Below are 13,435 nucleotides of genomic sequence, written 5' to 3'. Positions count from 1 at the left end.
GTCTTCGCATTCATTAATGATATTTCTTAGTATACCTTTGTATATTTTCTCAAACAAAAGTCTGACGTCTAAGTATTTTGAAGAATTCAAAGCCTTTGCAGAGAAACAAATAAGGAAAACCATCAAGGTTATGTGCACTAATAATGGGGGGAATATGTCAATGAAAGGTTTGAGCAATTATGTATCTCATAAGGCATTGATCATAAACACACAGTTCCCCATAGTCCACAACAAAATGGAGTTGTAAAACGAAAGAACCAGTCCTTAAAGGAAATAGTTAACTGTATGATCCACTCCAAATCATTGGCAACTTAGTATTGGGCAAATGCCATCAACTATGCATGTTATATCCAGAATTGGATTCCTCATCAAGTTGTGAAGTGGGTTAATTCCTTTCCAAACTTGAACTAGTTGGAAACCCACAATCACACACTTTCAATCGATTGAGTCTCCTGCACAAGCCCACATTGTAGTAGAGAAACGCAAGCCCTATATGTTTGTTGGGTATCCATATGGTGTCAAAGGTTATACGCTTCTCCATCCAAACACAAACAAGCTTTTCATTGAGAGGAATGTTCGTTTCAGGAGGATGCCTCTTCTCTATTCTTTATTCCTATGGAGACATTGTGACTACATGATGATAGTTCTCTTGAGGATTTTAATCCTTGTGATCCTATCAAGGAGTCTTCTTCTAGTTTATATGACAATGATGAGGATCCATCTTCCTTCTCTCTTAGTCATCATTTGGAAGATGATGATTCTCCTCCAAGTTCTCCTCCTTCTCTAGCTATTGGGCCTTTGTATGTTCACCAAACATTGGCGTCAGCACGTGATTGGGTCGGTGATCCTTCAAATGAGAGAAGAACAAGGTCACAATTTGAGCAAGCTCCACATCTCTTCATTGCTATAGCTTTCGATCCACAATCCTTTTGGGAAGCTTCTAGTGTCCCCGAGCATGATGTTACTATGCAGAAGTTTAGTTCCTTAGAGAGGAACCATGCTTAGGATCTAGTCCCTCTTCCTAAGGGAAGAAAACTTGTTAGGTGCAAGTAGATCTATTGAACAAAAATCGCTACAGATGGGTTGGTTGGTAAGGGTAAGGCTTGCATGGTCACTAAAGGATTCTACCAGGTTCCTAAGGTTGACTAATTTGAGACCTTTGCGCTAGTTGCCAAGATGAATTCCATCTAACTTGTCTTTTCCATTGCAAAAGCTCACATATGTGAAGTTCATCAGATGGATGCGAAGAGTGTTTTTCTTCACGATAAGCTTCAAGAAGAGGTATATATGGAGCAGCCAAAGGGATCATTCAAGATCCTTCACTTGTTTGTCAACTTTGAAAGTCTCTCTATGGCCTTAAACAAGCCCCTCGAACCTAGTATGTCAAGATGGACTCCTATTAGTTGGGTTCACTCAGTGCCATTTTGATCCGAACATCTACACTCTACAACATGATGATACTCTAACTTTCCTTGTTCTCTATGTTCATGACTTGTTGATGATGGGAAGTCATGCATCTCACATCAACGCAGTCAAAACCGCCCTTCATGATAGGTTCTTATGTTTGACTTAGGCCTTCTCCACTACTTTTTAGGGATTGAGATCACTTGGTCACCTTCTAGTATCTCTGTTGGATAACTTAAGTACACTCTTCATATGCTCTCCAGATTTTATGTGACTAATTTTATGTTCACACCAACTCCATTTCTATCAAAAGTCAAATTTGAGGCTTCTTATTCTTCACCCTTGGTTGATGCTATCGTGTATCACCAATTGGTTTATAGCCTTATATATTTCAATCGCACATGGCCTCATTTTTCATATGTTGTGAGCATAGTCTCTAGGTAGATGTAGGATTCTTCATTATATCCAAGGTACTCACAATTATGGAATTCGTTATGCAGTACTGCATAAAGATATTGACTTGGTGGAATACATAGATTCGGATTGGGCAGGCAGTTCTCAAGATCTCAAGTCTACTTCAAGGCATTGTTTTTCTCTTAGCAAGAAGCAGTTTGTCATTGCTCTTTCATCCACCAAGGCTAAGTATTGAGTGGCCAATTAATGCAACCATTAAGACCATTTGGCTTCAAAACATCCTCATTGAGTTTGGCATTCCATTCCTAAAGCCAAGAGTCATCTTTTGTGACAACCAGACTGCCATTCAAATTTCTCACAATCCAACCCATCACCAATGGACCAAGTACATTGAGATTCACATGCACTCCATTTGGGACTTGATTAATCAGCAAGTCCTTGACCTTCAATATTTTCGGACATCAAATCAAATTGCAAACATCTTCACCAAACCCTTCACTAAGAGCAAGTTCATTCATTTATGTGCTTTGCTTAAGGTGCCATTGCCATCTCCTTATGTTGAAGCTTTTTAATTCCCTGGCTCTCTTTTTGATTGGAGTTTTCTCCCACTGCGTTTTCCCTTTTTCTCTGACTTTGAGAGCTTGCATTGTAGTTGTACTTAGGTACCTAACATGAATTTTTTTGTCAAGACCCGTAAGCATATGTACTGTAATATTGTAATCCCTAAGTTGCACTTAAAGGGGGTTGTTGGAGTAAATGGTCTTTTTTTCATTTTACTCTTTCAATTTACTTTTGTGAACTTATTTATTTAGGTGGATGTTGTTCAATCCCACTTTGACTCAAACTCCTCCTATAATATGGTTGAGTTCAATTTGGACAACTCTTCTAGAGAATATCATGGAGTTATGTCAGGACTCTACTTCGTCCAAGTTGAGACACTTGTCTCAACCTTGTCCACGCATCCTATCAACTCTTGCTAACATAAATAGGCTACTTTGCTTGTATTTGGCATATTGTAAATATTGGGATATTGGGTTTTGGAGATTTCTCTTGATGCTATTATGCCTCTTAGCAAATCACATCAAGTTTATCTAGTGTTGTTATTTCGTCCATTTTATTTCCATCTATTTGATCTAATTCTTTTCATTTGATTATGGATTAAATTTGTTTTCTCAAATTCTAGCATTTTTTTAGAAGTTGTCTTTATTTAACAACTTTTCTTTTTACTTAACCTTTTTAGAGCGTCTATAAACTCTATTTAAGAGTATGTATTGTTAATACAATCGATTTCTTTTTTTAATATTTCATGATATAGAGCAAGAGCCAGTTTGGTTATGACCCCCTCTACATCTAAAAAGAAGATTTCAAGTTATGGGTTTTTTAGGGTTTACAATTTTGCCTGAAAAAATGATGCTTTGTAAACTTAGAATCATGGTATCTTGCAGTCTATTTCGGGACATCCTACTCATTAGCAAAAGTTTAAAGAGTTTCTCAATTTTTCCTCAAAATCGTGCTAGTTGTTCTCAATGTGTATCTGTATTTCCAAGAAAGGACAGTTCAGTTATCCAACATCAGGTTGGATGCTTTGTGATGATTTCTACTTAGTGGTTTTGCACATTCTGAGAGTTCGTGAAAGATTCATCTCAGTAGCGAACTCCTCTCTCTTGTTGCTCACCATTTCAGAGAAGAGGACAGTCTTCTCTATTTTTTTAGCTACTCTTGGTCATTGATATTTCTGCAGATCCAAGGAAGGCATCACTAGCAACAATATGTTCTGAAGGATTTGTAACTACAAAACATGTATTGTCTTATGTAGGGTAGTTAATAGAATGGCCATCGAGAGAGGCTATTAGTTTATTTTTAGTATCCTAGGGTCTTCCTAAATTTACCTTGTTCTTCTAGAACCTTATTTAATGGCCATTTAGGCTTTATTATTAGTTTTCCTCATATGGTCTATTTCTAGACATTGTCTTTATTTAGACAACTTTTCTTTTTTACTTAACACTTTTTTATAGCGTCTATAAACTCTATTTAAGAGTGTGTACTGTTAATACAATCAAATCCGTTTTTAACAATTTAGTTACTAGATTCAAGTGTATCCTACCAACATGACTTCTCATAAGGAGTGATTTTAAGCATATTCAACATATGGGGGTGGGGAACTTCACCTTAGAGATAAAGCACACAAAAAATTGTACGCTAAAGGGGGGGCAAAATTGATTTCCCGCGATGGAAAGGTTAAAACCCTTACAAATGTGTCACACATCCTTAGTTTAGCTACAAATTTAATTTTTGTATCTAAAACGAATGATTTAGGGTACAAGTTAAGAAGAGGGGATTTGTTTTCAGCTATAGATAATAGGTGTGGTGTGCTATTGAGACTTTAGGCTTCTACTTTTTGTACTCTGATAATGTAATTGAAAACTCTATATCATGGGTCATATTGGTGAAAAAGGGTCCCAAAACTCTAATAAATAAAAAGATGGTTGATAATTGTCTAGTTCCTTTGGTGATTTTGATTGTTTGAGAACATGAACAGAGTATGGAAATCAACATAGAGTATCTTGTAGAACACAATTCTACTAATGAGAGAGAAAGGGGGGATCAATCAGTAGTAGATATAGACTTTTAATGGAACTTGTCAAGCTTCAATCTGAATATTGAAAGATCCAAAAATAGATGAAACAATGCACAAGTTTTACAAGGGAACTCAAGATGGGAAAAAACTCAGTGAGAAATGTTCCTAAATCTAATGACCTAAACCAGCCTCAGGAATGATTCAATTACACTATTTAAGGGCACCAACCCCGAGGAGTCACCAAACAGAGCACCAACTCTCGCAAGCTCCCCATTAACAATATTAAGAATATACAAATTACACTTTATCAAATCATATTATACATCATGAATATCACAAATATTTCCATAAAAACAATTTCTAACATGTGCTGATCTATTTAATTTACTATTATATCCGCATGAACGTAATCAAATAAATGACACTGTTAAACTTATCAGAATTTTCAAATCAGTACTCGCAAAACTTACAGTCTAATGTACTTTTCCTGCCCAGCTTGTTCCCATAGTTTTCAAACTTCTTTAATACTCCTAACACACACTGTGTTGAGAAGAACTCTTTTTCACTGATTTGATATCTTCTTCAGTAGACACAGATACAACTGTGTTCTTTATAGCTGTCGTATGTTGCACCAAAACAAAATCTGTTTTCATATTCCAACTCTCTTCCATTCAATCATATTTCTTTCACACACCTTTCATCGATTTATATGGTGTCTCTAATTTTACACGCACACACTCAGTTCTTTCATCAAGTTTGTATAACTTCTATTCAGCACCTCATCTTCACACACACCTCTATCAAATTAATCAAATGAAAGAGTATATAGAGAATGTATTGAAATTTAAAGTTGAAACTATTTGAAAGAAATTGTAACTAACAACTACCCAACCAACAACCTTATACTTCTACCAATGTAGCTTATGAATTACCACTCGAATACTGTCATCATGGCTCTATGAATCTTGATTCTTAACTAAGCAATCAAACTCCTTTTTGAAGTTAATAACTGTTCAAACTGCTGAATGCTTATAAATATACAATGATCAATCTGAAGCAGAAATTTTGATCAAGGGTATACAGCCTAATAAAAAGATCTGATCCCAAACAAATGATGTAAGTGGATGATTCCATAAATATTTTTTTCTTTGCAGCCCGATAATGAAAAGAAAACAATAAATTCTGAAGCAAAAACATATATTCTAAAACAAGATATTTCAAGTTTTTTTACAGCAATCACCAGCACTGTTTTTTATGCATATACGGAACAAGCCATTCCAAGATTTTAAACATTAATTGCAGCAGTGATAATTAGGCAGATCATATCTAGTTAAAAACCCACAAACTCAACACCATGATTTGGAAATCTGATTATTATGCATGTATTCAATCAACAAGATATAGAACTTGATTAGGTATCGCTGGCATATGTTTTCTGTTCTCTGTTTATGATCTGACTAATATATCCAAACTGAATGTTGATTTGACATCAACAACAAACTAGTATAACATTTCTTTTAAATATGGAAGTATAAGAGCTAAACAAGTTTTGGAGGTTATTCATAGTGATTTCTTTGTCCCTGTGGATGTACCATCTACTGTTTCTCTATATTTTAAAAAAAATTAAAACACATTTTGAGAACCAAACATATATAAAAGTAAAAGGTTTAAGAACAGATAATGGCAGTGAGATCTGCTCTAGGATCTTTGATGGCTATTATAAGCATTCAAGAGTTATTAGGCAGAAAACAACTCCATATACCCAACAACAAACTGGAGTGACATAGAGGATGAATAGGACTTTAATGGATACATGTTTAGTACAAAATTTGAATGTCGTTTTTGGGCTGAAGCAGTTCACACTGCTTATTACCTGTTTTAATAGTTCACCTACCTCTGCTCTTGTAGATAAAACTCCCTGTGAGGTATGGGTAAAGAAATGACCATCAGCTTCTCATTTGTAAAAGTTTTTGGAATGAGGCTTATGTTCATGTTCGTAAAGAAAAATGTTCTAAGCTTGATTTGAGAGCTAACAAGTGTGTTTTTGTGGGTTATGGCAACAACATTAAAGGTTATAAGCTTTGGGATCCTATAGCAATGAAAATGGTATATTCCAAGGATGTGACTTTAATGGATATAGCTAGAAGCATGTTTAGTAGTAGTGCAAAATTTGAAAAGCATTTTTGAGCTCAAGCAGTTCACACTGCTTGTTCCCTGTTTTAATATTTCATCTACTTCTGTTGTCGTTGATAAAACTCCCTATGAGGTATGGGCAGGTAAACGACCATCAGCTTCTCCTTTTAGAGTTTTCAGAGTGAGGCTTATTTTCATATTCCTAAAGAAAAATGTTTTAAGCTTGAGTTGAAAGCTAACAAATGTGTTTTTGTGGGTTATGGCGAAAACATTAAGGCTTATAAGCTTTAGGATCCTGTACCACTGACAATAGTATATTCTAAGGATGTAATTTTTAAACACCTAAAGGAATTTTAAAATGATGAACAACCTTGGGTAAAGCATAACAAAATAGTGCACTTTGATACAATTGATGCTACTTTTGATTTAGAAGTCAAGCAAATAGATGTTATAATTTAAATTAACTTGCATGAAAATTCTGATGAGAAATATTTATGAAACAGCCTGATAATTTTATTGCGGGGGGACAAGAAAACTTGGTTTGCAAGTTAAATAGATCTTTTTATGGTTTGAAGCAAACATCAAGAATGTGGTATTAGAGGTTTCTTGCTTTTACATTAAATCATGTAAAGTGGAGACGAGCATTGTGTTTGTTTCAAAGCTAATTAATGATCAAATACTAATCATTGTCCTTTATCTTGACAATATGTGACCAATTGGAAATGATAAGGGATTAATTAGGGAGCTTTAGAGTCAGTCGTCTGGTCCATTTGATATAAAAGATTTAGGGGTTGCAAAGTGTATCGAGTATGGAAATCAACAGGGATTGTGTTTCTAGGAAATTATAGTTAAGTCAAAAGAAGTATGTTCACACTATTTTGCAGTATTTTGCCATGCATGATTTAAAACAGTTAGTATTCCTTATCTGATTGGCACTAAGCTATGTCTAAAACAATACAGTTGCATTGTTCGCTGCAGCAGTAGAGTAAATGGCTGCGACACATGCTTGTAAGGAGGCAGTGTAGTTAGAGAGATTGTTTTCAGGTATTGGCTTTCAATGTAGACAAGTAAGAATCAAATGTCATAGTCAAAGTGCCATTTATTTAAACCCCAATTTTGTTATGGTAAGTTGATGTTGGTGTTGTTGTATTAAACAGAGGAGATGAAAACTCCTTATAGAGATTTACAAATAGGATGTTTCTAAAAGAAACAATCATATACTAAAGATGAAAATAGAAACTACCTTATAAACTAAAGATTAACTAAGATGACCATAAAAGAAACATTACAATATTCCAATATCCTCCTCTAATGGTCATCGTTTAACTGTTGTCTTTCGGTCACGAATTCTTCAAAACATTCTGTTGTTGTTGAGACCTCCAAAAATCTGCAAAATGTTAATGACCAAGACAAAGGTATTACTTCTAGTAGCTAGGGACATAGAGATGAAATTGCAACCATGATTTTGAGGAAAATTGCCAAACCATTTTCGCAAATGAGCACTACGCCGCAAAATAGACTGCAAGATGATTCACCAAGATCTTTTACAGATGAGCACTATGTCTCAAACCAAACTGCAAAAAGCCATGTTTTTTAAGGAGAAAATCTAGACATGATTTTTTAGGTGAAAATTTGATCAAAGGCAAATAACAAAATCCAAGACACGGATTAGCGAATACAAAGCTTCATTTTTTAGGGAAAATCGGTAACACCCAACAGATAGTTTTTTACAGAAATAAATTAGAAACCTGTCAAATAATTTTTCCTAAATTATTAACCCACCAAATAATATTTGAGCAAAAAATTATAAACCCATCAAACAATTTTCGAGGAAAAAATTATAAACCCAACAGAGGAACCTTAATGGGGCAAAACAAGAGACTTCGCATCATTAAACAGCACATGCAAGAACAAGCAACTCACAAAAAGTACATGCAACAAATATGCAAGTATATGCAACTGACAGAATGCACATGCAACCTTCAAAATCAAAGACTTTTTCTCAAACTAGGAAATCGTATGATCAAAACCCTTCACCAGGCTTGTAATTTTCAGCAAAAACCTTCTAAGACGAAGCACAAAATTTTCATAAATTAACTCCGATGAATTTTGTTTTAAAAATTTGAAAAACAAATTTTGGAAATAAATTTCCAAATCAAAAGAGGCTCGATTTTCCCTTAAAAAGCTCACCAAATTTTATGAAATTCCATTGACCTGCTTTGATACCATGTTATGGTAAATCAATGTTGTTGTATAAAATAAAAGAGATGAATGAATGAATGATTTTAATTACGTCCACAAGACCAAAGCAGTCTACAAGACCAAAGGATCGCAACACTAAGCAATTTCCATATTCCTTTCCATTTCCAATCTTTTGATATGGATCTTAACCAAAAAATCCAGCTTGCTTGATCTAGTCAACTTCAAATAAGCAACGCATGTTGTTTGGCTTTAGGATGATATCATAATAAGTTTGGATGTTGTCGTATGCTATGCATTCTGAGAGAAAATGCCATTCCATTACAATTGCTCCCATCCTACAAAACAGGCAAGTTCTCTACTCCCAAGCCTCTTTGGGCGTCTTCCATCTACTTCTCTCACACCTAAGGTGATGAGATCCTATCCTCAATCGTGCCACTAACAACCTTGACTTACCTTTAATAGATGAAAACTCCTTATATAAATTTACATAAATGATGTTTCTAAAAAGAACATTTGTAAACTAAAGATGACAATAGAAACTACCTAATAAACTAAATATTAACTAAGATGACCATTAAATAAACATTACAATATATTAAATATCATGCTTAGACAAAACCCATGGTAGAGTCATGCTACAGATAGTAAGCACTTTAGAGAATGTTGCAAATTTTCTTCCAAAACTAGCAAGCACAAGAAATTTAGCTGGTGTAAAGAGGTCATGAGCCTTACTTCTTTTGAAGCTTGATTTGCTCAGTTTCTATTTAGTTGGAGCCCAGGGTTGACAACTCTCTAAGTTTTTCTTTTTGATTAATGATGTCTTTAGTGCATGTCAAGCTCTCATTTTGAGACTTACAATCCAAAATTATATATTCCCAACTCTAAGTATAATATGGAAAAGCACTTGTGGCATGCTTAACTTCAGTGGTTTCATTTATTAGTTTTAGTTATTCCTTAAGATGACTTAGTTAGGATGAAACAGTGCATCCCTATTCCCTCCTTGTAAATTGCATTATGTGTAGATACCAATAAAGTACAAACCCTAGTAATCACTTGAAATACAATAAATGTTGATCTTGCATGGGAATAGAAGAGCTTTCAAAAGAAGAGTATCAATAAAGTATTAAAATATTGGCAAGGAGGTACCCACCATTTGTAGCTACTATAATATGAATAACTCAACATAATTGTTAATATGACATGCAAAAGTATATTATAGCGAACTACAAAATTGGAAGAACATTCTTTGGATCTTCAAACACTTGCTAGATCCAAGACATGACATAATCAAAGTGTGGCACTAAATAGAAGATGTCTTGGAAAGCCAGCATAAAATAAACAATAACATTAGTGAAAGGAAGAAGCTAGGTAAAAGTTAAAACTATGAAATTCCTACTTAACTGAAAGAGAGGAGGACGTTAAATTAAAAAAAATCTAACAATTTCAACAAAAATAACCAGCATGGAACCTTCCTGCGGCAACATGAACGTAAGATTAAAGACTGTGCAACAACATGCAATACACAAAAAGGATCACACAACACAAGGTATACCCTAGGAAAAAGCCCAACATCAAAGGAGCACTCATGTATCATCTCCAGCATGAAGATTACAATACAATACAAAGTAGCAACCCCTTCAATCAAGACCTTCAACATGTTTCTAGATAAAATCTAGTGGCATAATCCAATGCAAAATACAAGTTCTATGGTACCTCGATTCCAAGATCTAGTAAATAGGCAAGTTCAATAAAAAAATGTAACTCGTTATGTTAGATATTCCTCCACCAAACTTATCTGCTCTATTTTGGGCTATTCCATCTTTTTACAAAATGCTCTTAAATGTCATAACTTGGTCAAAAAGACTTCCAACTTTTCCAAGTCCACTTTTCATCAAACTCTTACGTACACTTTCACGTCATCAATATCTTTTGCATCTTTCAGTGTCATACAATCTCGTACACATCTTACATAACATAGATGCCATGAAAACATGTCATATACATTTTACAAGTGGCAAAGAGTGCCACTCCATGTGGGATGACTGCTTTGTCAAGTGATCATATTATTTTCACAACATTATAATATTTAATAATAAATGTTCTAAGCAAATTTGCAAGGTGTAAAACTCCCAATCAAAACAACTAGAACTAACTGCAATTATTTTATTATTTTATGTCATCTCTTAGATACTTCAACTTATGTCTTCTGTATATACTATAAAGTATTCGGAAGTTGAGGTTGTGATGGACTCAAGTTTAATTTGAGTTGTTAAAGTTTATGCAGCATCAGAAGGTTAAGAATGCTGAAATTTGTTCAGCATTCCTCAAGAATGCCTCCAGTCTTGTGGAATAGCTATTTTATTATATATTCAATGTAAAAGAGCCCTCATACATAAAATGACCTAAGATAACTGGACTTAAGTCATCTCAAAAGTAATCAACTATGTTGATTGAGCCATGTTTTAATGATATCATGTGCAAGCTGATGCTTACTGATTTACCCATCAAAAACTAAATGCAACTTCACAAGAGTGCAAAATTTACAAAACAGAAAAATACAATAATTAAAATATACACGTTTCCCATCCAAAATAATAGAATGCCACACCTCTACCGTGATAACTAAGAAAAAGTCCGCCAAAGAAATGGTTCTGGGGTTATGTCAATGTGATTTTGATATTGACACACTAAAGACTTACCAAGAAGTTCAAAAGGAAAGTACCACACACATCAGAGTTACAAAAACAGTGTTACCAGTGCACAGGACTATGGTGTGATTCTAACGGGACACACTCCCCAACAGTGTGACCCAAGTTCAAATCTACCTACTGTAAAAGGTAGCCCATTAGCCCAACACACGGTGAGGTTAACAGTGTAATGCTTATAGCCCATTAGCCCAGCACACGGTGAGGTTAATAGTGTAATGCTTATGAGGTGCATCTGAGAATGACTGCTGTTTAAAAATCAACTATAGCATTTATAAGATTCATTTGAGAAATGACCAACTTTTATAAATCTTCAAGTTTACAAATCTTGGGAATGGTGTTGCTGTCAACCTCACACAGCAGGCCACATAACCTCAAGTTATATGCTAGATAAAAGAAACATAAAAAGAAATTCCGCCCAAAATAAATAGCAATTCGAACTTGTGAGATTCAATTTCAGATAATTACAGGTTGAGAGGCAACGAAAATCCTCTCAAGTTCAGTCAATTTAGCTTTATATGCCCACTCTATATAATGACCAAGAAAAAAGAAAGGAAATCATCAAACGCATCATTAATGTAAGTCGAGCAGTACTACCTAGGAGAACTGGCAATCAGACGAGCAGTCCAGCCAAAAATAATTGGCAATAAGTCCAAGAGAATGTGGACTAATGGCAATCGGTCGAGCAATCACGAAGGCAAGAAAAAGTTTCAAATTTTCCCAATCCAAAAAAGCGAACCATAACTCTATCCTGCGCTTTGTGAGCTCGTGGTGAAACAGGTGCTAGGTTGAGGATGACCCGTGTTTAAATTTTTTTATGGCAATGGCACAAGCTTTTCAACAAAAGGAGGCCACCGTAACAGCCAAAAATTTGTCCGGCAGCAGAAAAGAAAAATGATTGGCAACGTTGATATACCATCAGTCATTGAATTTCAGATAAACACACTTTGAGTTTGCTCATGACGTCCATTTAAATAATAAGTAGACATAAATGTGTGATTAAATCTTAGACCGACCAATCTGCCTTAGAAACTTCTTCCACTAAGTGTCTCCGAAATCGAATTCAATTCCAATATTTCCTAGGTCTGTATTGCCCCTACCCGGCAAACTAAAATAAAAAGAACAAGTCATTATATCAAACACAAAACTTAAAATTATAATACCTGGATGTGCTGCGGCAGCAGCAAAATCCCCTCCTCCATGTGGCATGGGACTCCAACACTGGTGCGCATTGAAACTCTCAGATGGGCTGCTGAAATAGGAAACAATTCCGTCAGACACAGAGTACTGATGGTGCGCACTGCCACTCATCCTGCTGATCCTGCTGCCCTTGCTGCTAGAAGAATATGAAGACCCATGTCCACGTGGCAGCTGCCCTCCTCCCCCAGACCTGAAATCCCACCGCCTTGAAAATGGTGGAGAGAAGCTTCCATTGGCCCTTCCATTCCAATGGGCGTCGTTCAGATCCACCGACCACTCTCCCCCGCCCCTGCTGTTTGTTGATTCAAGCGGCCTTGCGGCCACACAGCACAGAGAACCCGTTTTAGCTATTGTTTGTTTGCCCCAGTCTGATGTGAGATAACCTGTTGTCACAGCAGAAACAGCTTGGTTTGTTATGTTAGTTGGTTTGTTTCAGATCTCTGAAGAACAGTAGCAGCCTGGGTGTTTGTTTCAGATCTCTGAATAGCAGCGGCAGCCATTTGGGACCAACCAGAAAAAGGCAAAAGAGAGAAGAAAGGCAAAGCAATATTTGTGGTTTGAATTTTAAAGCTTCTAATTTATTTTTGTTTCACTTTTCCAGTTGGATTTTTCCTTTCCACGAGTTTTCGCTCAATTCATCCAAAAAAAAAAAAACAACTTCCTCGTCCGATTATAATCAATTGGCCGTCGTTTGGTAATTAAAAATATTGATTTCAGATTATATGATATGATAGATTTTCTAGGAGCGGTACTTCCGTTGTTTTGCCTCTTCGGACTCTTCATGTTTTTGGGTACTTGT

The 13,435-nt window shown here is 35.4% G+C and overlaps 1 protein-coding gene and 1 long non-coding RNA gene across 2 annotated transcripts in view; both read right to left on the bottom strand.

The window, feature by feature from the left end:
- LOC149550234 (uncharacterized) overlaps positions 1-13,158 on the bottom strand; it is a 38,526-nt gene extending 25,368 nt beyond the window's left edge. The window contains exon 1 of the mRNA XM_089793329.1: positions 12,600-13,158. Coding sequence (XP_089649455.1) covers positions 12,600-12,747 — 148 coding nt within the window. The 5' untranslated portion in view covers positions 12,748-13,158. The remainder of the gene's footprint in view (positions 1-12,599) is intronic.
- Positions 7,644-8,195, bottom strand: LOC149550235 (uncharacterized). Its single transcript, XR_016354184.1, has 2 exons — positions 8,014-8,195; positions 7,644-7,916 (listed from the first exon to the last, which is right to left on the bottom strand). It is a non-coding gene; the product is annotated as an uncharacterized LOC149550235 (long non-coding RNA).
- Positions 13,159-13,435: the final 277 nt, after the last annotated feature.

This window comes from Cupressus sempervirens, chromosome 7 (genome assembly GCF_028749045.1).
Source record: "Cupressus sempervirens isolate cs-2001-9-10 chromosome 7, ASM2874904v1, whole genome shotgun sequence".
Classification (NCBI taxonomy): domain Eukaryota; kingdom Viridiplantae; phylum Streptophyta; class Pinopsida; order Cupressales; family Cupressaceae; genus Cupressus; species Cupressus sempervirens.
The sequence above is the reverse complement of the archived record's forward strand: the minus strand, read 5'-3'. Positions and strand labels throughout refer to the sequence as shown.